The sequence below is a fragment of the Amblyomma mixtum genome, chromosome 4 (assembly GCF_055824585.1).
Source record: "Amblyomma mixtum isolate Tamu chromosome 4, ASM5582458v1, whole genome shotgun sequence".
NCBI lineage: Eukaryota > Metazoa > Arthropoda > Arachnida > Ixodida > Ixodidae > Amblyomma > Amblyomma mixtum.
Window position 1 is genome coordinate 45609200 of NC_143015.1, and position 27352 is coordinate 45636551.

General features: G+C 45.6%; 1 protein-coding gene across 1 annotated transcript in view; it reads right to left on the reverse strand.

Annotated features, from left to right (window-relative positions):
* Positions 1-27352, reverse strand: part of LOC149346403 (sorting nexin-29) — a 48491-nt gene that overhangs the window by 1291 nt on the left and 19848 nt on the right. Inside the window, exons 6-22 of the mRNA XM_089586403.1 lie at positions 23684-23858; positions 22411-22481; positions 21519-21650; positions 20533-20629; positions 19162-19394; positions 17993-18122; positions 15907-16025; positions 13878-14036; positions 12531-12594; positions 9710-9838; positions 7377-7462; positions 5832-5935; positions 3920-4036; positions 2519-2577; positions 1914-2010; positions 414-554; positions 165-304 (exon numbers count right to left, since the gene is read on the reverse strand). Coding sequence (XP_089442529.1) covers positions 165-304; positions 414-554; positions 1914-2010; positions 2519-2577; positions 3920-4036; positions 5832-5935; positions 7377-7462; positions 9710-9838; positions 12531-12594; positions 13878-14036; positions 15907-16025; positions 17993-18122; positions 19162-19394; positions 20533-20629; positions 21519-21650; positions 22411-22481; positions 23684-23858 — 2053 coding nt within the window. The remainder of the gene's footprint in view (positions 1-164; positions 305-413; positions 555-1913; positions 2011-2518; positions 2578-3919; positions 4037-5831; positions 5936-7376; positions 7463-9709; positions 9839-12530; positions 12595-13877; positions 14037-15906; positions 16026-17992; positions 18123-19161; positions 19395-20532; positions 20630-21518; positions 21651-22410; positions 22482-23683; positions 23859-27352) is intronic.

Here is a 27352-nt window from a genome sequence, read left to right on the forward strand (position 1 = left end):
TAGCGTCATCGCTGAAATGTGACAGACGAAGCGTATCTCAGACATCCTCTTTCAATTGCACTTGCTGCAAACGAGTCACTATAAACCGCAGCTCCAGCAGCTGTGATGGCAGCTGATGTGTCTGTCACTGCACTGTGTTATAATGGCAGCTGTCAGCAGCTCACCTGAAGAACGGCAGCAGTCTGACGAGGGTGGCCCTGTCAGGGCTGTCGATGAGCTCCTGCGAGGTCTGTGTGAGGAAGTTGAGGACGCTCCGCAGGTAGCGCTGCAGCCGTTGGCGCCGCTCCTCCACAACCTTGGCATCCTGGAACAGAACAAATGTGCACACACACAAAAAATAATAAAAATCAAGAGAGAGAGAGAGAAAGGAATCGCAGAAACGAAGTGGCAGGCAGTGTTCGTGGCACTGGTACCTTGTTTCCAATGGACTTCTTGGGCGGAAAGTCGAAGGAGTACACGACGGGGTTCTTCTTGCACAGCTGCTTGTGGAGGGCGTAGAACTGCGAGTAGCGGCGGTACACGTTCCACTCATCGTCCCTGATGCGCACATACACCTGCAGCGAGGAGCAGAAACAAAAGAAAAGGAAAGAATCAGCAATCAAGAAAGTGGCAACAGTGCTGGCTCAATATTGGACATATGGCACATCCACTGAAGTTCTCTGAGCCATGGTGAATACAAGGGGGGTACTGCGCACAAAAAGACAAGGACAAGAAGATAACACAACAAGCGCAGACTCGCGACTCACGTCTGAGCCAGTCGACACCAACATCTGCCACTTCATTAGCAGCAAAAAAAGGATAAACTCACTAAAAACTTCGTAACAGACCAACTCATTGCATTTGATACGGGTTACCCCTGCTAAAATCTTCCTTTTGCACAACCAGGAGTCTTCTCAACTCAGGTAGATCAAGATGAAAAAATTCCATGGACATTTATCCCCAAGGCAATGCGATTTTGAGAACAGCTCTTCTCGCTGAGCATTCAGCAGAATGTCAGCAGCTGCGTCTGCCTTACTCATCGCAGTAAAGAACTGGCCGGATGTACTGTGGCATGTTACTGCAATGCGCTTATACACCTGCCTGTCAGTTTTGTAGTTTTTTTGCTCCGTGTGCATCGTCATGCTCAACTCATGAAGTTCTGTCGCTGCATGCATCGGCGGCACATGCACCATCACCGTGGCCACTTTTTGCACCACGCTTAATGGCAGCTTCTGCTTCGGCTGCACATACAGCTGGACCCTGACGTAGACTTCTCAGAGCCTCTGCTTGGGTGGTACGTCGAGCAGCTGCATCTGTCTCACTAATCAAGACAGAAGAAACGGCCGGATATACTGTGCTGTGCTTTTGAGTCGTGCTTACATAGCCGCTACCCTCCAGTCACAGGTTCCTACGGCAAGTACCCCTCTGGCCATCATCCGTCATGAGAACCACCTGGAGCGCGGGTTCCGGGGTGACCATGCTCTAGTTTATCTGTGCGTGCGTGTGCGTGCGTGTAGCATTGCTCTGACACCACCGTGAAAGCCTGCGACAATTCCTTAAGAGCTACAATCTAAAAGCCTCGCTGCAACTCTCAATCCCCCTTCTTTTAAACATGGTAAACAATGCTAAGGGGATGGCATCTATCAAATCACACGGCACATGACCACTCAGTTGTAGACATAATAAGAGCTTTCAATGCGTTTACCACGCCTATGGCTCCAAGCTATCAAAATAGAAAACGCTGAGCCCACACAGTGTGTGCTTCCCTCCACGGCAAGCCAGCAAGAAGCAGCCTTCTTCTTAATGGGTTTAAAAGTGCTCTGATGCCCCAAGTTCAACCAGTTTGGAACCGATCATGGCAGCCATGTACATGACAATCCCATCTCGAAAAATATGACGAGGATTACAAATTCCCGCCATGATTTCTCACTTACCTGGTAGACGTGAAATGCGTGAGATTGGTGCCCTGCCAGGAACGCTGACGGGATCCACAAGTTGATCAGTGGCCTCAACGAGGCACTCTGCGACGACCTGTGCGAGGAAGCAACGCACCAGTGCCAATTTTACTGCGCATTTCTGGATGCAGTATCGGGGGTCACGCGACAAAAAACATGCATTTTTGTCCTAACCCCATATTTTCGGTGTTCGCTAAAAGCAGTTTTTGAACTGAAGACTCAGCTTCGCCATCTACTTCTAAGTTTAACACTGAGATAAGCAGAGTCATACCTGACTGTGCAGCAAATAATTAGAAAAAAAAGAAAAAAGAAGAGGAAAGTGCAGTTGTGCATCTCAACTTTCAGTCCACATTTTTTCCCTTTATGCTGCAAGTATCTTAAACTGTAAACAGCCTCTGAGCACACACTCAAGCAATGAAAAACTACTACAATGACCTACTCTTTGTTCTGGGACACTAATTCAAGCTAAATTACGCCAATTAAAACTAATGAAGTCCAATGTAGTTTAAAGATCACATCAGTTGAGTGCCCCCCATTACACATTTATTATTATTATTTTTATGAGATAAGAAATCGAAACTCACGCATCATAGTCCGATGTGACGCTCAGGTCATCATCTGAGGTCTGGTTCTCATCAGGCAGCTGAAATGAGATTTCAGTGAAACAGAAGATTACTTTCACTACTTTATATTAGGAAATATGCTTGGACACATTAAAACAGATATCTAAGCAAAACCAAGAGGTATATTGGTTAAATCAGTAGCCACCTTATTACTGCCATTAGTGCAATGATAACTGAATCAAGTCGGCAACAAGTTTTTCAAAGTCCAGTCCAGTAACACAGACTAGTAGATGTTTCAGATTCTGCTGAGGAACTGTCACGCATCACATAGGAATATGCACATACCGATGACCAAAATTTTGGGCTCCGTACAGCTCAAATATTGGAACTTTCAGAGTAATTAGGTGTGAGCAAATCTTAATACCATGACTCTTCACTGCCATGGAAAGTGTCGGATTTGATTCAAACGAAATCAACGTACATAAGAAGTGACTTAGATAGGATGGCAATTTTTGCACCCGGTTGTTACCACACAAGGCAATGGCGTGGTCATGCTTTTGAGGTGGCCTGCGGTGGTCTGATGCACGATCACGTCGATAAAGCAATAACGGCAGCGTCCACCGTGGTTGAGACAGTGATTTTACCTGGGGAGTTTTGGTAAGGAGAGGAAAAGGGGGTTTAAGAGGTGCTCACTTCTTCCCAAATGTCAGCCTCCTCAGACCACCCAGTTATGATATCAGTACATAATGGTCAGTGAAATGAAAGAAATGGTTTGCACCATGGCTGGTACACGCCATTCCAACTATACAAGCTACGCAGGGAGGTAGGTAGTTAGGCAAGACCACTTCCACTGCAAGGAACTGGCACTCCTGTCCTTCGCAACCACTCAAGCGGTGTTCTCCATAATTAAACGAGAAGACCAAATGTGATCACACCCAACAACAATAACATGAAGGAGAGAGAATGATTTCTACATCATCCTAGCATGAGCAGCATTCAAGTAATGAACATTTAATGTGCCAACAACGTGGTTAGCACACATTAAGAACATCTTCCTTTCTAAGAAAAAAAGGAAACTGAGCCAAAAACCTGCACTGTTTTCACTTTTTCCAGGCCGATTTGTTTACAGACAGACGCATCTCTCCTTCCCGTCCCCTGTGGGATCTCAGACACTGTTAATAATAAACAAGGGCAGCTGTTTTAGGCACAGTCTGGGAACCGAGGCTGACTTCCAGAATATGCACTCACAGTACTTTGCACAGTGGGTACTGAAACTGAGGCTACAAGCACGTTATGCTTGTCAGAGCTGTACACAGGCAAAAAAAAAACAATAGTGTGACATATTGGCAATTCAAATGTTTGCCAATACATGTTTGTGACAACATGCACTAGCAATAAGAGACCCCACAAGGTGTCACTCACCGGTCCCCGCAGGTCGGTGAGCTCCTCCCGCAGACGGCGGATGGTGCACTCGCGGAAGAGCAGCAGGCGGTGGAGCCGCTCGTTGAACTCCATCAGCTCCCCGTGCATCTCGGCCACCTGGGTGCAAGCCGCCACAACATCGTCACGCCCTTCGAACCAAGCAGGTCAACACCGCACAAAGCGCAGTGCTCAGCTTGACAACAATGAGAAAGATGTGTGCTAGAAGTGAATCACTGTTTTTTCTACGAGATTGTGAAAAACAAAAAAATAAACAAGGAAAGAGCAGGGAAACCTGCATTACTGAGCACAATACTGGGATGGAACATAGATGGCATAGCGGCCATGAAAACCCTGACCAGAATTGCACCAATATGGTTCTATTTCACCTGCTAACAAAACACCCTATGGTAGAATCTCGATGATATCATTCTGGTTGACGCGAATTTCGGGATAATACTGTAATGCCCTGGCCTGAGTGCATTGTGTTCAATGGGCAGAAATGAGGATGATACAACCCCCCCTTCCCCCCCAACTCCATCCCTCACGCCCAACTGTGGATGATACGAATGTGCGAGCTGCGACAGCACCCCCTAGCACCAAGCACTTACTGCCTGTACACCGTTAACACTGTGATCGCCAGTCATGTGGTGCACACCCCAAGCAGTGAGCGGTAGAATACAACCAGCAGTGCCAATGTTATGAATCGGTGGTGGGCGGCCATAAGTAAATCCCGTCAGTCAAAAACAGGTTTGCATAAGTAAGCTAAACTGGGCTAGTCGGAGCAATAGGGGATATTCAAAATTCCGCAAGTGTGCTTTCCCGCATAACAATGTTGCCCCTAACAAGATGGCCGACTTCGCTATAAAGGAACTACGTGGCCTACAGGACAGGCGCTAAAGGTGTGGATAGAATGTAAGAAACATATTTTGGAAGAATCAAACAAAAAACCAGTCTTTCTTGCTTTGTTTCAGCTGGAAACGCATGGTCCGCCATCTTGTTGGGGGCAACATTGTTATGCGGGAAAGCGCACTTGCGGAATTTTGAATATCCCCTATTGCATCTTCGAAATACGTAGCGTGAAAAACAAGACACAGGCAAGGTGAAGACAGGACACGAGCGCTTCTCACGACTGAATTTTTTATTAGGAAAGATATCATGTTAATCACAAATCTAGGTTTGTGCCATGTAGAAAAGAGGTGATTTACAAGATTCCTCTTTCGTGTGAAAAATATTATGTAGGGCAGACCGGGCGCTGTCTAAATGTCCGGCTGTTCGAACACAGAAATTCTTTAACGCCAACAGCTCTTGAAAATTTACCGAAGCATTGCAGGGAATGTAAATGTCGCCCCCTTTTCGATAAGACTGTAGTACTTGACAAAGCATATTATCAACATACAAGAGAGATTATTGAAGCGTTCCATATCGCGAAAGGGGGGGAAAAGTGTATTAGTGACGCATCCATCGCCTTGACAAAAAGTGAGATTGTGTACCTCCAATCGGTTGTTAAGTAATAGTGCACGTGTTTTATGTTGCTATGCTATGTACCTGCTTCCATCGCCGGCCTTTTATCTTCTCGTCTTGTTCTTTTTTGAGTTGTTATTTTGTATTTCCTTCTTCCTTCCCCGCTTCCATATCTATGGTATATATTCTGATATCCTTCCCAATAAAAATTCAGTCGTGAGAAGCGCTCGTGTCCTGTGTTCACCTTGCCTGTGTCTTGTTTTTCGCGCTACGTATTTCGAAGATGCAGGTTTGCATGTATTCTGCGCAAGAATTTCGTTCGTCTTAGATTACACAAATTTCAGTTGATAAAAGCATTTTTTGCGACCACGTGTGATTCGTATTATCGAGCTTCTACTGTATAATGTATTAAATAAAAGTCGGTACGACTGGAGGGTGGAGCATCGCGTACCTGGACCAGCTTCTTCTCGTACTCGCTCGCCTCAAACTGGTGGTCGATGTAGGGCTTGGCATCCGGGATGGCAGGCTCCACGTCACCCACCATGTTTCGCAGCTCTGACAGAGGAAGGAGGCAGCAGTGAGCATCGACCGCAAACAAAAAGGACACACAACATTCACTCAATCAACGTCACCAGGACAAAGTCACAGGTTAACATCACATAGAAAAAAAAGACAAACAGATAAAACCAAAAAAAAAAGGAAAGGGAAGTGGATGAAAGGACCTTCAAGCTTTGCTTTGATCAGCCTTAATTAAACCTTTGCAGACTAAAATATCTGTTTACCTATGCCATCATTCCCCTCTTCATGCCTCAAATCAAACTGGAGATACGCTTTCAGCAGCTATGAGATACTGAACTCAGTACACGATTCAAGATATCACAACATTAGTTGGACACAACACAAGAATGACAAGAGGCAGATGTTCCTCAAAAGAGGCCCTCTGACCGACCAATGACACCGACCTAGTGTCATGACATTGTGGCCAACTGCCTTGCACCTCCCATGGCTGGTGACGTGCACACAAGCTGGTGCTTGACAACTGATCATGATCCCATGACAGCAGGTCGACACCATGGAATGGAGGGCTTCTTTTGTCAGGTGTTTACAATTCCATTCCCGAGGCGCAGTTAACCACACTTTCCCTAGAGCTGCTAAATGTCATAGCGCATGGCGCATGAACATCCATACAGTGCTCATGAACACGGAAATACAGTAGAATCTTGGAGATGCAATCATGGTTGAAATGAATTTCTGGATGATATGATATTTATGACATTTCCTGGCTGGAGTGCAATGTGTGCAATGCGCAGAATTTTGGACGTTCTGAATGCTTTCCCGTGCCGCTAGGGATGACGAGAACACGTGAGTTGCACACTGCGGACACTACAATCGCCAGTAGTGAGCTGTGCACTGCAAGCAAATGAGGAGTTGCGGGTGCAGCTGTAAATAAATCCAATCAGCAGTAAACAGTTCTGAGTGAATATTCATTTCCCATGCTTCAGCATATAGATTTTGTTCATTTCGGATGACACAAACACTTTTTATGACCCTGCGAGATTCGTATCACTGAGACTCTACCATGCAAACTTAGCACCAGAGTAGTACATGGTTCTGCATACAGATTTTGTAACATTTTGGATGATAGAAACCCCTTTTTAATACCCTGCGAGATTCGTATCACTGAGACTGTACCGTGCAAACTTGGCACAAGAAAAGCACATTTTGAGTGGAACAACGAAAACGGACAAGAGACAGAAAAGGGACAAAGGAACACACAGTGCTACGCTTCCACTGTTCCACCCAAAATGAACCTCTACCAACTAGCCCAAATGTCCATGCCACAAAAGCAGTAGTCGTGAGCTTTAATTAGCTAACTCCTCCTACTGGAGAAAAGAGAACAAAGTGTGTTCTTGGTCTATGAAACCACCAGACCATCAATTCAGCATTGGCCAGTCGTTTTTCCGTGTGTCGCATTAGACAGGCCCCAATGTCCTACCTTGGTGTGCCGCCAGGCCATCCCGCTTGAGCAGCTGCACGGCTGCAATGTACTTCTTCAGTTGGTGCTTCAGCAGCTGGTTCTCCCTGCAGTCGGGAACAGAATACAAAGGCAACACTGTAGCCCTCTCAGAGGGGGATGCCGACAGGGGTGCAAAATACCTGGGGAATTTACAGCAAAACTGTCAGTGGCCTACGTGGTGTCGTCGTTGACCTAGCACATCCTGTGACCATGTCACATGATAGAGCAAAATCTCGTTACAAGAGACATGGTTACAATAGACACTTGGTTGGTTACAAGAGACATTTGAAAGTGGTCTGGATGGTTTTGCTATGTTCACCATGTTAACAACATCCCATACAAGAGACACAGTTGCAAGAGACGCTCGGTTACTAAGGGCAACTTTTATGGGTCCCTAGAGTAAATTCTTCGGTACTTAGAAGAGACACAACCCAGATACGCTCACGCAACGCGGCTGACATTGTACCAACCCGTATGCGCTGCCCTTTTCGTTCCCTTGCCTCGATTCATGTCACACATCACGTAGTTGCATTCACTGTCTGGCTGGCCCGAAATTGCCACATCACAGACTGTGTGTCCTCATGGAGAGATTGTGAACTTCCTCCTCAGCTACTTCACGGTTACAGCCCTGACGATGTATGCAGTGCAGATGGACTTATCTAGTCCAACTCCTCAGAGTTTTTAAAGAATTTTTGGTTACGAGAGACCTTGGTTATAAGAGACATCTTTCTCGGGTCCCTTAGCCACAAACATGGCCACAAAAGGCTATGCCGGTCAAACGCATTGATGAGAAGGCACGACCCTAGAGGTATTTTTTTTTCCATGAGAGAATCTGCATTTATTTATATGTTCATTTCTCCTGTCTAGTGAATTTGCATAGCCTGCCCTGGAGGTGGCTGGAGGTGAAAGCAGTGAAGTGAGATAGTGATTGTTACAATGGGGCAGCAGTGATAGTCTTACTTGGTTCTTCGAGAATATGAATCATCACAGCTCGCCAGCCCACTGTGCACCCAGTTACTGCGGGCAAAGAAAAACAGGAGCGCTACACCATGATGGCTGCTTCACATTTGATTCTGAAGAGGACAATCATCTGAATTCTCTTGCCGAAACGTGACTGGCCGAGAAACAACCTGCCTCAGTTTTTCCTGTCCCATATTGTCAAGTTCTTCACTCTGAAGATAGTCACCTTGATTTGCAAATAGCAGTACAGAATAGCTCATTTCAGGGCAAAAGAAAATTATGGTTAGGTTATACATGCCAGAGCAATGCTGCAATCTCTGAAGAATGTTGTTGTGAATGCCTCTGCATTATGTAATCCAAAGGATGTGGTCCTCTTTAACGTGCATGGAAATCTCAGTAAACGAGCACGACTGAATTTTGCTTCAATCAAAAGTTGGCTCCCATGGCCATGGCCTCACCCACACGGCAGTCAAAACCAAAGCCACTGAAGCCACTGAGGCAGGTATCAGGACAGAAGTCGGAATTCATATCATTCTACTGGCGAGAACTGCAATGATACAGTCAGGATTTCTGAGAAAAAATGCACCAGGCTGTCTAAAATAAAAAGAATAAAAATAAGGCAGACACAAAGGAACGGCTGCACAGACTAAGTGACGTTTGCCCCCAGTGCGCTACGGTACTTCATAAACTGCATCAAGAGCTTCATCTGTTTAGTTGTTCCTTTCAACTGTGACATCTGAACACTGTTTATTCTGCAGATTACAACAGCAAGTAGCTTCTAAGTCGTCATTAGATGTGTTTCATGTCTTTTCAATGCCCACACCTCAGCATGCCTCAGGCAGACAGTGTCAGCGACTAAACTGCAGAATGGTTGACTGGGCAAGCTGGTATTCCTTCTTAATTTTCTAACAGCGTGTCAGAGCCAGGACAGAGAACAAGAGTGGACACATATATGGTGCTGTATGTGTGTCCCCTCTCGTTTCTTGCCATGTTTCCAAAGCGCTGTTCAAAAAATTACGAAGTATCAATGAGTCTGGTAATTTCGAGATCCAGCGAAACAAAACTAACACACAACACGTCACCTTTGTGTCTGCCTTTGCTTTGTTTTTTCCCATTGCAACAGGTATGGTGCACTTTTCTTCAAATAAACAAGCCAACCGAGTAGTATCCTCCATTCTTCCACGATTAATAGTGATCACGGAAGCTTCAAGCACACTATTAACGGTTACCACAGCAGCTCCAAGCACACGTGTGACCAGTAACTGCAACCAGGGAGCACCCAAATTTCTGTGCCGTCACTGGTGAACAAAGGCCGTGCCATATGGCAGTGGGGGGGTCAGCAGCACACCCACCGGGTGAGTGTCTGGATGCGGGACTCCTGCTTGTCCAGCCGCTCGGTGGTCTGCTTCTCGGCCTCCTGGGCATCCGCCCGCAGCTTGGCACTCACCTCCCCCTCCTGTTCCATCATGCGCCGGAGGGAGCTGCACCAGAAGAACCCGGTGAAATAACACAGAAACACCAGAAATGATGTCCTGCACTGTGTGTCACGATCATGTTCTCCCCGAGAAACAGACCCCCCATGTTCCAGCTAAGCAGCACCACATAGCTTCAGGCAGGAGAAATTTTATGAGAACGGACATCAACACAATTACAAACGTGTTCAGCGATATCAGCTCTGTGGCGCTGTGGATATTTAAATGCAGAAGATAGCAGTTCCAATTCCCTAATTCAAAATTTCTTTTTCACCTTTTCTGCTTAGATCCAGAGTAAACAGCAAGCAAATCATTTACGACCTCCAACGGGTGTGTTACCTTTCAGGATAGACGATGTGATACTTTTGAGCCAAAATTTTCGCTTAAAAATGCTACGAGATAGCGAGGAGGCAAAGCTGGAAGTTTGCGCACTGTACCCTTGAGAGAAAGAAATTACACATAACAGTAAGTCAGTCAGTGGAGTGGCAGATAGCAGGCTGGAGTGAATACTTGATAATTTTGAACATTTGGTCAAAAAATACAGTATTTGATATTAAATTCAATCCACATGCTCGGTATTAAGAAACCTAGAAGTATTACTAGTCTCAAGCGAATAAAGCTTCCACAATGCTTGCTTTGTGTGATTTCAGTTCAACATGCTTCTAATGGGATCGTGTCATGGCATGCGAGCAGTTAAAAGCAGTAGCCGTGTAACGACACAATCGCAATTAAGTCCAGCAGTGTCAGAGGCAAATGGCGATCAAAGGCAATACAAAAGTGCAACTTCCGTGCCTCCCCTAGCATGGCGCCCCACTGACTAAGCAGCAAACGGAACTGCTGATGGTCCTGTAGTTGTGCATCCCATTGAAACGTATGCTGCGGACAATGGATGCTCTGGACATGACTCATCATCACCATCAGCCTGACTACACCCACTGCAGGGCAAAGGCGTCTCCCATGTCCATCAAATTAACCCCGTCCTTTGTCAATTGCGGCCACCGTATTCCCGCTAACTAGCTGATCTCATCCGCCCACCTAACTTACTGCCGCCCCCTGCTACACTTGCCTTCTCTTGGAATCCACTCTGTTACCCTTAATTAAGGACCAGTGGTTGTCTTGCCTTCACATTACATGCCCTGACCAAGCCCATTTCTTCCTCTTGATTTCAACTAAGATGTCATTAACCCACGTTAATGACATCTGAATGTTACCGGAAGTTTTTTCTCGCACCACCTACAACCACCTACAGCCACTGAGGCACTTAGGCTTAGCCTTAGTAGCTGTCACGTGTAGCTGACAACAGCCAGTCAAACTAGGAAAACAAACCGTTCACTCGACAAGCTTGTATTGGCAAGGGCAACACTAACAAAACGAACATAAACACAATGACTGCGGCTTTAGGCTGAGCTACATTTACAATGGACGCACTTCACTATGGGTCGCGCTCGTTTCTGGGTCACTGCTCCCAAACCTGACATCCCAACATTCAGAAACAAACAATTCAGGGGGCACTTTGACGATCAAAAGAGGCAAAAGCCTTTCCACGCAACTCGCCGTAGGCACACACGAGGTGGCTATGGGGCGACTTGGATTGGCTTAGTCATGACTAATTATTCATGACTCATGGCTAACTAGCCACAATTTGTTAATGACTAACTAGTCATGATTGGTTAATGATTAGTTAGCCATGGCTAATTAGTTAATGACAAACTAGTCATGACTGGTTAATGACTAATAGTCACAATTGGTTAATGAAAACTAGTCATGACTAATTAGTTGATGACTGGTTAATGACTAGTTATGAATCACTTCAGATGTAACAGACGGACGAACAGAGTCATGGCCGCGAGTATGAGCCATTAAAGGCTTTCGCTTAAATAGGCTTTCACAGTTGCCTTGAAGGCCACCTGTGAAGGCCTGTTGTAGCAAGCCCTATTACCTGGTGGTTGCCCAATCCTACTCCTGGACGCTTCCATCAAGAGATGTTTTAAAATACAGTTTAAAATACCTGAGTTGCAAGTTAACGACAAACTCGAGAGGAAATTGGTGGGGCAACAAAAAGACCGCACAAGTTCAGCTCATTTGCTTTTGGATTATCAGTGCACAGTATACAGTACCCCTTTAAAAAAAATTAATTTACAGAACAGAAGCTTTGAATTCAACAAATTTAAAAATCGACAATAACAGGTCAGCGCATTTCCAAGGGTGCCAATAAGCAAGCACAGCTCAAGCAGTTACCACAGCAAAACCACCAGATGTAACCATAGCTCTAATAGGCACTCACAAAAGAACATCGAATATTATGAGTACCAACTCTCAGATTTCCTTCCGATGAATCAAAAAATTTACGAATTCGCACCGTTCAGTTTTTTGAGAAGTTAAATTGTAAACTGCAGGGTCTAACGTTCCGAAGTGACATACTGGCTATGAGAGACACAGTAGTGAAAGCCTCTGGAATAATTTATACCACTACAGGTTCTTTAACATGGAAAGAAACTGCACAGTGAAGTAATCTCCCAAAATTCTCCAGTAAAAAGTACAATGAGGCCAGTTCTCGTGCCGTCTCAAGGTTGGCATTAAAATGAAGCAGATTAGCAGTGAGTAAAGGCATTACAGTTCTCACAGAAACTGCACACTTGTTCGGCCAACGAAGCGAGATTGATTGCCAAGGTGCTCATTGACAAACACCATTTGTACTCACTTGTTCTCCTGTTCAACATCCTTGATCCGCTGGGTCATGACCACAAGTGCCTGCTTCAACTCATCTGCATGACATAATGAGGAACCAATGAGCAACGTCAGCTGGCCTCTTCCAGTGCCAAGAACGGCACCACTCAGATGACGTCCTTTTATATTGCAAACTCAAACATAGTTGGCCAGAGACAGTGCAGCTATGCATAACCAAACTTATTGAACGGCATCAAAAGTATCAGAAACAAGACCCTCTCTGTGCTACTGAACAGACAAGGTTCTGGTTTGGTTTATGGGGTTTAACGTCCCAAAGCGACTAAGGCTATGAGAGACGCCGTAGTGGAGGGCTCCGGAAATTTCGACCACCTGGGGTTCTTTAACGTGCACTGACATCGCACAGTACACGGGCCTCCAGAATTTCTCCTCCAAAGAAATTCTAGCCGCCGCGGCCGGGATCGAACCCGCTTCTTTTGGGTCAGCAGCCGAGCACCATAACCGCTGAGCCACCGCGGCGGCTGAACAGACAAGGTTATAGAGATGAGGGGCTTGCTTGTCAAACAAAAAGAAAAAAATTTGTTTACAGATGTGAGCAGTTACTATTATAACACAACACACTTATTACTACTAGTCACCCCATTCACGAGATGCAACAGCAACATTCACATTTTCTTTTCAGGCTTCAGAGTCATCGTAACTGCCACCTTCATCATCATTGCTATATTGCTTATCAATACAAAAAATATTCTTTTGGAGATGAGTGAGACTGTTGTGAAGTGCCCAATCACTAAGTGCAACACGAAGTAGGTTAAGTTAAATTGACACAGAAGACTTCCTCAGAATCCTGTTTTTGACAAAAACTGATTGATTCAGTTTCTTCCTGGCTATGTTAACATTTGTTCAGCAGCAAAAGGCACATTCATTGCAGAGAAAATTGGATCTGAAACTGAAACATGCTTCGCCCTGCGCCACTTGATTCAAACTCGTGATGCCTGGACAGAATAGGACTCCACGATCGCCACTTCGAAGTGATTGGCAGTCTAGACTAGCCTCTCAGATCCGCACCCAAAAATCTGTCTGGATCTCACTTCGGTCTGCTTGTGAAAGCGACCAACAGTGGCGACACCTATATTTCATTTTTGACCCTGCTGATAGTTATAAAAGCTCCGGTTTCAACAAAAGTAGCCTCAATAATTGCCATTAGAATTGAGTACCCTATTCATGCACGCCAGCCTCAATTTGTCCTCAAACTCCCTTAACACGACGTATTAAAAAAAAAATATGGAGGTACTTTTAGCGGGCAGGACAGGTCTATCCATGCAGTGAGCTAGAAACAAGTGAAGCAGCGCTACCCTCTGACCTGGGGTCGCCGAGGTCATGTCGGAGGTGAGCTCCGCCTCCGCTGTGGCATTGCCCGGTGACTCGACAGCATTCAGCGCAAGTGACGAAACATTCTGTGCCAGGGCCAGACCTGCCGCCGCCGTCTCTGTGTCTTCACTGTAGCTGGGTATGGAGTCCTCTGGAGAGAAAGGAAAAACATCCAGCAAACCTGCTGACAAGCTAGCTGCTTACACTCATAACAGTGTGAACACTTCCACAGGCCTGAAGTATATAAACAAAGAAGGAAGAGTATAGACAAGCAATGCTAGCACCTGCTTTTTTTCTTTTTAAAAATTTTGCTTTCATGTTTTCATCATAACAAAATCTATCTGCTCCAATTTAGGTTTCTTCAACCACCCTGTAGCTTGTGAATAGAAAAGCAACGCTAATGCTTTCCCCGCCTTTTTTTTTCTTTTCTTTTTCTGTGTTGTCTTTCGCCAGAAATCTTTCTTTCGTGTTCCCGGCATAACAAAAATCTATCTTTCAAGAAACTGCCCAAATTAAGGTTTCTTTAGCCAACTTAGCAAATGCAATGACTCGTGGACCATCAGCAGCGATCAAAGGCTAACTCGCCAAAATACAAAACCAAACCAATTAGCAGGTTCACGAGAGAAATAAAAATGATGATACAGTCGAACCCGGATATATCGAACCCGCATATTTCGAATTATTGGCTATATCGAACACACAGATTACCCCCTTGAAAATACTATGTAAAAGTATAGGACAGTTGCGTTGTATATCGAATTCCATTTTCGCCGGACATTGGATATATCGAACGCCGCGCCGCGCCCCTGGAAGGTGCGCTTTCCCCAAAGACATTCCTGTCCGGTCCTCAGCCGCCTCAGCGGAGAACATTTCCGCAGTCAGCAGGCGCAGGGCCCTTTTTTTTTTTTGTTCCCCGTTTTTGCGCCCCACCGGCGCGAGCTTTCCCGCTCCTCCTCTCCTCCTGTACCGCCGGCGTGTGCTCCGTCAAGGTCATTGGAGATCAGCGAAGAGAGAGCGCCGCATGGAGACGCGCGGCGACCACGCTTCTTGGGGAAAGAGAGAGAGAGAAAACGGTCGCTCGTGGGCACATCGTGGGTCTGGGGAAAAGATAGAGCTCAGAAAAAAAAAAAAAAAAAAAAAAAACGAAGCCCAGAGCGCCGATCTTTCTCCCTGCTCTTTCTTTTCCCTCTGTCGTTCCTTCGCAGCCGGGTTGACTGCCGCTCGCATAGGCTTCGCTCTTATCGCTCCATCTGCGCCTCGGGTGTTTTTTTTTTTTTGTGTGTGTGCCTGTGTTTCAACGCGCGACGTGAAGCAGGCCCCAGTAGCCAACTGTTTTGGCAAGTGGCTGGAGATGAATGTCCGGAAGATTTAGATGACGATGAGTGCTTGGACGACGCGTTTCGCGACTTGTCCAATTTTCTCGGCGCCGTTCCGTCCGAAGTGACTGTTGTGGACTTTAACGCTGACAGCGAAGTTCAAGCGGTAGCTGGCGTTCAAGACGCCGACTCCAGCGATGACGAGGGCAACTGTGTTGTCGAAGAAACGCGTCCGTGCGCAGCCACTGAACTGGCGTCAGCGTTAGCCTGATTCGGCGCTGTTGCGGCGAAATGGAAGGCACTGTGCTCTCGCACCTGGATAGTCTCGAGAAGATCGAGGCCAGTGTTTTGAACTTCGTTTCCCAGGGGAAAAAGCAGCCCAAAATTAGTGATTTTTTTTTCCCGCGAAATAAAGCGCTTTCACATTGCGCGCCCATACTATGTGATTCGCGGCTGTTCCAAACGGTAAGCCACAATTTGTTATGATCGGAAGTGCAGTTTTAGCCTATATCTGTATATCGAATTTTCGCTATATCGAACTATTTTCCGATCCCCTTCGAATTCGATATATCCGGGTTCGACTGTATATTATGACAGCCAGCAGCACTCATCCCATCTTCTAAAACTGTTCAGTGCTGGCTTTCAAGCCCCCCCCCCCCCCCGCCCCCCCCCTTGTTCCCTAAAAGATCTGCGAGCTCGTCTCACCGGATCTGGTGCTATCTTCCGTCGGATGGCACATGGGGATCAGGTCCCCGATGGACAAGTCCAGGATCGGCGTCAGGGAGGACGGCTGACAGCCCCCACTTGTGATGTCTTTGCCATGGCTGCGTGAGGAAGAAGTAAAATAAAAAAAAAAGGTATTTCATGCAACAGGCAGCATTTGGAGCTAGGTGACAGGTTTCGGTACCTGAGAGCACTGCCTGAACGAACAAGAACATCAATTCAAAAAATCTCACATACATATATATAGGTACAGAACTATGTTGATAGGCAAGCACAAAATTCTGCCCTGCTACAAGGAAGACACAACACTAGTCCCCTTTAACTTTTATGCGCTCGGCATGCATTTCAACACATCCTGCAATAACAATGACCTGCTTATAGAAATAAAAAAATGCAAATGTAAACTGTGGGGTTTAATATCTCCAGGTGACACATGGGGTATGAGCAACGCCATAGTGGAGGGCTCAGGATAAGTTTAAACCACCTGAAGTTTTTTAACATGCGCTAACATCGCACAGTGCATGGGTGGCTTTAGCACTTATTTATTCACCAAGGTGCTGGACACAGCGAAATGTGTATGAGACAAGGCAAACGAAAGCTCACGTCTTTCCTTACCATCTAAAATCCACTACAATCATGCACCACTGGGGAAGCCACAGTTCCAAAGCATACGCCTCCCACAGTGAGTGATCCCTAAGCTCCTCCTTTGGCCTCCCATCCAGTTCCACCAGTCTCTACCTAACACCTTGTGCCCTCCTGTGTACACACTGAAAACTACAAGGAATACTAGCCCTTGCACCCCCCCTCCCTTCTCCCCCTTCCTTCCCAAATGGCACTGCCGTCACCTAGGTCTAGTGTGATGGCTGTCTTAACTCCCACACACTCCTACTGTTATGTGAAATAGCAATCTGCTCATCAGGTTTCCCATCTGGTAATGAAATATTTCGACTTCAATCTGGGTGAAACAGACACCTTTTGACACCATACTTGATACAGGTCCCGGTGCAATGTCAAACATGCACTGACCCATGGGGTTAGCTCATATGACCACTATTCATGACAATTTTGAACCATTTCAGACTGCAACCCCTATTTGAACTATACTATATATTGCTGTGTATAAGTCGACGTTTATTTTCTAGAAACGGCCATTGGAAAGTGGGAAGTCTACCAATGCTCCTAGTTGACCTACTGGAAGGGTCTAAGGTAGTTTTGGCAGCGCCGCAGGCAGTATGCATCCCATACTGGTGCTCGTTCTCAGCAGGATGCATAGCGCTCTATATGCCAAAAAAAAAGAAGAAAGAGTCAACTCATATGCAAATCAGTTCCGCTACGAAAATTCAAAGAGCGAGCCATTTACCTGGCTTCCTCACTCTGGCTTTTCCCGCCGGGCAGTAGACAATAAGAGAGAAAACTTACGGCAACCTCTGAAGCATAGGTTGCACTGGAATCTGAATCTATGGGATCGTGGCAGTGTGGTTTGCCACAAGTCAGCCGGTCCCACGCGAGTACTGAAGGCAGGATGGAGCGCAATTTCATTGCTTTTGATCTCCATTTGCCTCTGATTGCTCGCACTGCGATAGCATTGTTAGGTTTTTGTGCTTTGAGCTGCATGCACAATGACGCCATCTCACAGAAATTGATGGGGGAGGGACTGAGGGGAAGGGTGTATGTGACAACTTATATTTGGAGTCACCTTTTCTTTTTTCAGTCAGCCAGGGCTGAAAATTGCGGCTGAAAACAAATCCGGAGTCGACTTATACAGAGCAACATATCGTACTTCTCTTTCCCCCCCTTTTTTCTTACGTAATTGCAAAAAAAAAAGGCAAAATGTGTCAGATTTGGTCCAGACATGCCTGAAGCTTGGATGAACTTCAATCGACCTTGATCAAATTAAAGCTTTCTCAGACCAGGTTTCATTAGAGGGGAGTTTGACAGCAAAGCTCTCTTTGCCCAAGCCATGGCTCAAGCTTAAAAAAGATTCACGAACAGGCATTTTAAAATTCCTAAATGCAACACCAACAACACAGCAAAAGAATGCATGAATGTGGCAGCCGCAGATGCCAACCTCAGTGGTGACGAGGACACAGAACTGGGCAGCTCGGGCCTCGGTGACCCCGACGACTCGGCTGAGCTCGACCACGTCTTGGTGCGCTCCACTGGGATGGCAGCCGACGGCTTACCCCGAGGGCTGGGGTCTGGAACCAGGGTGCAAAAGATTGGTTTATAGTTTATGCAGGTTTAAGGCCCCAAAGCGACTCAGGCTATGAGGGACGCCGTAGTGAAGGGCTCCGGAAATTCCGACCACCTGGGGTTCTTTAACATGCACTGACATCGCACAGCACACGGGCCTCTAGAATTTCGCCTCCATCGAAATTCAGCCGCTGCAGCCAGGACCGAACCCGTGTCTTATGAGTCAGCAGCCAAGCACCGTAACCACTGAGCCACTGCGGCGGGTTTAAGAGGGGAAGAGGGTCTTAGAAATAAATTTGTGTTAATAAAGTCGCAACTATGAAATCTTCAGGGAATATGCATTTTTGCATGCTGATTTCAAATATGTAATTTAATTTTATCTACAACAAGTCCTTGTGCACTTATGCAACACGTTGGGTAACTTTTGCTGAGAGAGTGAAAGAAATTCTACTGCAGGGAACTTGTTACATTGCATGCCATTGGTTTCTCTTGACATCAAGCTATACAATAAGGGTGAAATTATCATCCTGCCTGTTATAGAAGGCGAGTTGTAGGATTTTGAAATCATCAGTTTCTTCCCGTTTGTCAAGTGGCAAATTCAAAACCCTGTAGCTCAACTTCTATGATAGGCAGGGTAATAATTTTGCCCTTGTTGCATAGTTTGATGTCAAGAAAAGCCAGTGGCATGCGTCCTAGCAAGTTTCCTGCAGCAAAATTTACTGAAAGCTCTCGGCAAAAAGTAACATAACATATTATATAAGTGCACAGGGTCTTGCTTTACAAAAAATTAAATTACATATTTGGAATCAGCATGCAGAAATACATGTTTCTTGAAGATTCCATTATTGTGACTTCATTAACAAAATTTTTTTTTTCTAAGACCAGCTTCCCTCCTTAAAAAGGGGGTGTGCTCTAGAGGACAGCTTACTCCCCCTTCTACTCCCGTACCTGTGTTTAGAGTGTACCTTTGAATCAAATGTCTCCATATTTATTCCGTTCCTCCTTTCTGCTACTTCACACTCTTTTTCGCGATTTTACACTCACCTCTCTCATCCGACAGGTTTCCATCAGACGTGGCAAGAGACTCAACGCTCTGCGCATCCTCTGCCAAAGCCTTTGCTGTTGCAGCCGTGGCGCCTGCACTGCTGCCCGTGGCCTCCGCGGCGGAAGATGACACTTCCCCGTTGACCTGCAGGGCCACCGCTGGGAACTCCGAGACCACCGGCGAGGAGACGCAGGTCGCGGGTGCACTGTAGCAGCTGTGGTTGCCCATGAACCTGCATCATCACAGGCGTCGGGTTCTGAAGCACTGTAAGCAATCACCTGCTCTGCACATAACAAACAATGCTGACGAACACAAACCACGGCTTCTCAAGGGCTTGTCTACATCTACTTGTGTGCACCACAGACATTTTGTGCTCCTCCTTTCGACACATATCAACTAGCTTTAATTTCATTGCAAATACATTATAAACCTTTCGATTGCATTACATTAAACAGCATAGAAGATTCTGACCTATGCTTTTGAGCCTCATCAATTACTTCATTGCGGTTCTTAAACCTGTAGAATAACGAATTATTTAAGGGGCTTAAACGAATTCCATGTAGTGATCACTGTATACTAACTTTTTATGCAATATCCCAAGAAACGAAACAGCATGCAACCAAAAAATTTGGTGTCCTTGCCCCTTTAATAGTTTTTCTGCTGTGCTCCTTTAATGTATATGCTCTGTTTGTTTTTTCTTTGTCTTTTGTATCCACACAAGTTCAGATAACAATTACCTGCAATCTCTGCACTGTAACGGTGCCTCCAAAACATTAGCACGCAAGTGCATATCCTTGTGCAACTTACTAATAGTTGCCATTCAATGTGGTATGTGTACCTCATTCATGCAGTACTTTAGTGAACGGCACACCAGGTCAGGCCTAGCAGCTTTTTGCATTATTCCCACTTTTTTTAGAAGTAAACAAATCAGCTCTTTAAAAAAAAAAAAGAGCAGAAAATGACAGAAAGAAAAGAAAAAAGGCACAGGAAAGGAAGACAACGTGTTTCATACTACATGAGGGCACACAGTAATGTGCGACTAAATGACAGACACTGGCTTATTTGGCGCCTGAGAAAAAAGGCTGCCACCGTCTGGAAGACGTTGAAGTAACGAGCGTTAGCCGTTTGGTTTACTAGAATCGATATGAATGAGATTAAAGCACGCAGCAGGTGGTTGCTTCTAAAATATGCTATTGTAGATGGCACTACAAGTCTCAATGCGAGATACGCTGTTTTCTAGTTGTGGCCACAGATGGCGCTGTGATCTCAGGGTGGTAGCAGACCCCACGAAATCTCAAAACGTGACGAGTAAGTGCTAACGCTATTAAAATTTGCAGAGGATGAGCATGCAGCATGGGCCCAGCACGAACCTGCTGTCTGTCACGCAGTCGTCGTCGTCGTCTTCATCATCGAAGGATACCACATTGGATCGAGGCTTGCGTCGTTTCTTCTTCCGCCGGCCCTCCACTGCGAGAGCAAAGGCCATGCTACGGCTCGATTCTACACTGCAGATAAGGCAGCTGGATTTTTGGCCTTCGTCCCTTAAACTCGAAGGGCTCCTGTTAAAGGCCTTTCAGCTAATGGCTTTTAGGTAAAAAGAAACTGAGAGCAGAGCACGGTGGAAACCACACACTGTCACCCTTTGCGTGCCATACACTATTCGCCTTGAATGCAGTTTGTTATCTCTTGTTATCGGCGACCACAAACAGTTGAGCCCCTTTAGTGAGCAGCTCTGAAGGCAAAACAAAACACACAAGTATCAAGTGCATGACTCAGATACAACACTGAAAGCATGCACAGAGATACACGAGACAATGTGGAATGTACAAAAAAATTCCACTTGTCATAACAATCGGGTAACCAACAGCCCACCTGGATGGAACAGTTAGCATACAAATTATGGCTACTGTAAGGCATGTAGGATACTAGCAAAGCAAGAAGGAAAGATTTTCTTATTTGTAAAGACTATTATTTGGCACAGCGTCTGTTGTATTAGTGTTTGTAAAGAGTACTGGTAAACAGTTTGGGAATGAAATGTTAACCAGTGGGTATTTTAGACGAAGTCTTACAACAGAGAAACATAGAGGTCCTAAGAAAGTTCACTTGCCTAATTCATTTTTCAGCACACAGTGTGCCAAGTTAGTTATGTCTTGACTCGCCACGAAGTTTCCAGCCCCGTGCCACTTGTGTATAAGAATAAAATGTAGTCCTTGTACACATCAAATAAAGCCACAGAGAGGAAAGGAACCAATACCCAAATAATTTCGAACGAGACAGCCCCACTTCTGAAACCTGATATTAAGCTTTGCAGTGAGAAGAAGAACCGACTTTCTGTTTGGTGACGTATGTGCCTTACCCAAGCCTTTGGCAATGACTGGGTGTGCGTCGGCGAGCCCTGCCTGCGCGGGACCCCGCACGGAGACACTGGACTCGGGTGGATTCAGGTCCTGATTGTCGATGTTGATTGCAAACAGGATGGATCCCAGACCTGCAAAGGCAATCGGCAGCACATGAGTGCAGCTCGTGCGTGATTTCCTGCTAGATTTCCACTGACGACAGTAATTCACTCCTAGTATTCAAAACGCAATTTGGCAAAATAAACACCACTGTGCATGCTATTCCACCCATAAACATACATTGCAGGGTTACAAATGAAGTTCATTGCACAGTTTCTCCTAGACTATCCAGCCCTTCTATTCGGCATTCGTAGTTCATGCTGATGGTGTCCAAATAATATAAAAACCCCCGAACGGCGGAGTACCTCACATAGTGAAATGAAGTATGGTCAAATGAGGCGACTTCACACGCAATAAATGAGTACACCACTAAGTCCTGACGGCTTTCAAGTATAAAAACACTTACACGATCTTCGGTGGATCGTTTGAATGCATTAGCATTTTTTGTTGCCGCTAGTCCTGTTGTTCCTGACTAAAGTTCACATATACATTTGCCCGTATTCGTTTTATGTCTTTGCATCAATTTTTCACAGCACAGTGTATTGCTTCTATCGATCACAAACACACTGATTGCTCTCGTTCAGGTGGTGATGTACTTTGTTTCGTCCTATCACACGCTGACACACTAAAGTTGGTTATATCTGATGTGGCCATACGTGATGGCGGTCGCCATTTCCACTAGCACAGACCCCTCTAATGCCAACGCATTAAAAACTACCATCTGATTCCTCTGACTCCTAAAATGCAGCACGACACATGCATGGCACGTGCCAAGTGAGTGTGGCCCCTCACCGGCCGACATGACGGGCAGCATGCTGCTTTTCTCCTGGTCCATCAGGAAGGCTGTGTCCTCGTAGAACTGGCTGCACAGAAAAATGTGCACAAATGTTTCTTTTCTTAACACGATGAACACTACATACAGACTTCAAGTAGAGCCAGGGAAGCAGAAAACAGTTACCCCGAAAAAGGTTCACGGAACAGAGGGAAGCCGAACTTCATGAAAGGAGAGGCAGAGAAGTTGGCCTGAGGCAAACAACTCCAGCCCACTAGAGATATGTAAACAGACTAGTGGCATGTTGCTACTGCGTCTATTCCTCTGTGTTCGAAGACAGGGTCAGTTATCTTTTTTTTTTGCACTGCCTACAAAGTTTTTATTTACATACATATAACACACACAAAAAAGTAGTGGTGGCTCTAAACCCTGCTCGGGTCACCAGAATCAACAAGATTGACCTGTTCTGGTACTGAGTTGCAAATTTAATGTTCCATTTTCTTCTGCGTATCAAGCTGCCTGTTTCATGCTCCGAAATGTTTCACGAATCCACAGTCACACTGCCGGTAAAGCTAGTGCTGACTAAGCACAGTTCTTAAAGGGCAACTGCACCAGTTTTCGAGAATTTCATGATATTCAAGGATTCAACTCTATATAGGCTGTAGGTAAAGCATGCCAAGTGTTTTTTCACTGGCGCTTAAAATAGTGACATAATTGACGATTGAATTTTGCGCTTCTCCTCAAAGCCCCAGAGGAGTGCGGGGAAGCTCAGTGTGACGTCAGGGAAGGCATGATTTAAAACCACTGCTGCCGTCAGCCACACCCTGCCGTGCCTAGTTGGATGCTGCCAAATAACGTTCGGCGGGCTTTGCCTTCGGTGGCGTTGGTTTTTCTCCTTCAAAGCAGGCGTTTATCTGCTGGAAATGTACCGATACCTTCGTATCGTACCTTCGATACCTCCGACGACGTAATCAGCAATTACATCATTTCAAATGCTAGCCCAAAAGGACTTCGCATACTTTACTGGCAAGTTTGACACATTCAACCCTTTGAAGCTCATCAATTTTTAAAACCTCTTCAGTTTCCCTTTAAAGGGCTGCCAATAACATTAATAATAAAAAAAACGCTTTTAGTGTTCCCACTGCTTGTCCCCCCCTGTTGCGATGGATGACAGCAGAGGACTGGTGGAGTGATGGGGTTGGAAAATTTCACTTGGCTCAAGTTGAAGCAGGACTACACCACCGAGGGGCCTATTCTGGGAGTCTGGTTGTGAACTCAACTTGGCGCACTCACCTGATGTGGGTGGGGTCGGCGACCAGCATGTGCATGTATCGTTCGAGGGCGTGCTCGTTGAGTGCTGAGCGCAGCCAGGCCCGCCCGCGGCCCTCGTCCGTGTTGACGTGGCGCAGCACCAGGTACCGCTCCAGCTCATGCTTGGTCAGGTGGGTGCGCACATAGTGCCAGAACACTGCACGCGACACGACAGAGAAGGGACGGCCGTGAGGTCCCACCCGTAGCCCATAGAAATGTGCCCTCGTTTCATGAGCTTCACAGCACATTTCCTCCCTTTCGGATACAAGTACCACTGTCCTTACAGCTGGAGAAGGTAAAAGGACAGTGGTGTGTGTGTGTGTGCGCGCGTGTGTGAGTGAGTGCGTGCGTGTGTGTGTGAGAGAACGTGCATGTGTGTGTGCGAGTGAGTGGGTGTGTGCGCGTGTGTGTGTGATGGTGTGTGTGGACATGAATGTGTGTGTCTATGTGTGTTACTTTTTTTTGTTCCAAGACCAGAAATACCACTGGCCATGCAAAGGTGGCAACCAAAGGAAAAGAAAACACCAATACAAATGACTCACTGTATGCACACAGATGTCCGGCTCTGCTCAACACAAGCATTCCATCATCCTATCTATATGGCACACCTCATTCAGAGTGGAAAACATATAGACACTCAAAAGCATACCGTACATTTTTTTTTCTTCCTTCTCGGAAATATTTACTTTTATTTCCTTTCATGAATGTGCTTGTATTTTAAATCTGTTTTGTGGAGTTTATCCCCATTTCTGTCTGCCTGTTTGTATTCCCTATTATGTATTTGCATTTTACCCCTCATGTAATACCCTCAAACTGAGGGCCCTTGAGGATATCCTGAATAACTAACTAACTAACAAACCAACGAACTATGTCATCTTTTACGTTACTGGCATCACAGCAATGATCACTGTAATTATTAAAATGCCTTGCTTCCCAAGAGAGCAACATTCAAAAAAACATTCACCTTGCCTATAAAAAATGGAAGATGCACTAGATATGCGTGTATCTGGCTATGCTCAACTTTAAAGGAGATCATCAAAGCCCTGCTGGCGACAAAACCTCGACCAAAATAGCTGCACGAGAGCAACAGAAAGCCACCCCATGGACATTCATATAAATATGTTTTCCATGACTGCACTCAACCACATGCAGACTAGGTTTTCAGCTTTTAAAACCAGCAGTCTGCATACGCCCACAAAGAAACAAAAAAAAAAAACAAGCAAGCAACCAAGCGTCCACTGACACTTCCTGGAAGTGTTTCCTGGTTCTCTATCTGACAAGTGCGCAAAGTGAAAACAGGTCTTATCAGCAACAGCAGCTGTCAGCACGCCACAGGGCAAGTGTGACTCATTTTCTGTTAAGTTACGCAGGCACATGCACAAAAAATAGACACCCCATCACGCGGCTATCTTTAAACCAGTGATAAGGCTGTGACACAAACAAAGCCAACAATCAGCACTCGGGAGAAAGTTTTTTGACAGACGGTGTTTCGTTGAAATATGCAAAAGTGCAGAACAATGCGACAGACCAAAGGTTGTTGTTATGTCGGGTTCAATGGAACGCAAGTAGCTAAGGCTATTGTGTGCAAAACACTAAAAGTTTAAATGCCCGCATGTTGTGTTGAAAGAAATAAAAGTACTGAAACTCGAAAGTTTGTTTAAAATATTTCCTTAGCACAGGAACATACACATGACAAATCTACAATTGCGGAAGGAATGTCTCCATTGTGAGATGTGCTAAAATGCATAGCGGGACGATCTACTACACATTGAATAATAGCGTCGGTGGTGCACAATGTCATTGACAAAATAAGTGCAGACTGACGTGCCACTCAAACTGCTTATTGGGCTCACTTGTGCCCACAGAGAATCGAACAACTCGGCAGCAGATAGCAGCAACGATGAGAAAATCCCCGCTCCTCTTGATTGTGCCCAATTCAACGGTGACGACAAAATTTCGAGATAAGGTGCGAAAGGCCCTTACGACAATCTCTAACAGCGTAGATGCGGTTGCATGCCACCAGATAAATGTGGTCGCACCTCCCGTCACAAACTAATCCCATGTGCCAGTGGCTCTGAGCATTAGCAGACAAACATTTTATCCTTTTCTGGCAATATAAGCAATTATGACGTGATTAGACCCAAAATAAAGTGAGCAAAGGAAAAGAGCGCAGTTAAGACATGCATGGATTTCGATACTCAGGGAACCAAGAAAGCACTCCCAAGACGCCTAAGACTTCCCCAGAACCCAGTTTGAGATCCCCTGTGCTAAACTAACACAGACGACAATTTCTATAGAAGACAATTTCTATGAGCTGCTCCAACAAACACCCACAGACAACTGCCACTTGCGGACGCTGGCTTGGAGACACTGGCTAAAAGATTTTTGAATACAAGCTACCCAACTACTACTCTGGCTGGCGAGGCATTGGGAAATGTGCAGACGGTAGCTTGAAATCAGCTAGGCATATCTTTCAATGCAATGCCTGAAGCAAATTTCAATGTTAAGTTGAGAAGAGAGGGCATAATCAAATGAAAACCAGGAAGTAATTTGTGGCTTGAGGTACAGAATGCCAGACCTGCGAACATGACTTGGAGCACAGCCAATGATCAAAGAAGGAAGCTGGTTTCCAACGACAAGAATAACACAAAGCACTTTCTGCACCTAAATGAGTCATGTGTCTAGTTCAGACCTATTTGGCAATACTGCAGCCACTCCAAATAAATTAGTTACAGATAACATGCCTTGATGAAGCGAGTCACACACACACAAGGTTGAGCACAGCATAACATGCTGTTTCTTTTTTTTTTTATCCGCTGCTAATAGCGGAAGCAATGGCAACAAAACAACAATGAATGCACTCCAACTTAGTCGGCTCAGCCCATGATGATCACACTCCGTAATTACCCTGAAAATCACAGCCTCCACTTACACGTCATGAGAACACCCTATCATGGCAGTAAGCTCCCCATTATACCCATCATACTGGCAATGGATTTCATTGTTGAGAGAACAAGGATGGCGTATGCTGAAGAGGAGAAAATAAAAACAACACTGGCATTACTCCCAGCGCTGACTTTTTCTATCCCTATGCTGGTTTCTGAGGAGCTAGGTACCGCTCAAAACCTGTGCATTGCTTAGAAGATGCCTCCCTTCTCCCTTAAAGGTTATTCAGGCTTCCATGCCCTTTCTGACACTGTTTGGTTGTTCTCGTGGAGTTTTGTAACGGAACTGGAAGCTTCAACCAAAAGAACTGCATCAAAGAATCGTTTCTACTTCACTTCAAGTGAAGTAAACACATCAGTGATTAGCAGTGTTCAGGCACTGCTAATTATGCCTGATAGCACCTGTTATTTCATGCAGATCAGCCTTTCAAGTGTTGTTTCATGTGCACCATCTTGGAATATTTAAGGATATATGAATTTCGAGCAAAAGAACTGTGAGCAGCAGCTACTTCCTGCACTCTGCAACAGTGGGGGGTGAACAAATATGACCCATGGAGTCGTATCTTTTACCAAACTTTCTCAATTTAACTCTCTACATGCTGAGAAAATCAACAGAGAGAAAGATGTTAAGATTTCTGAAGTTGCTTTCTTCTACTGCACCTAAACCTGCAACACCGAGAACACGTCCACAAGTAGCTTTACAATC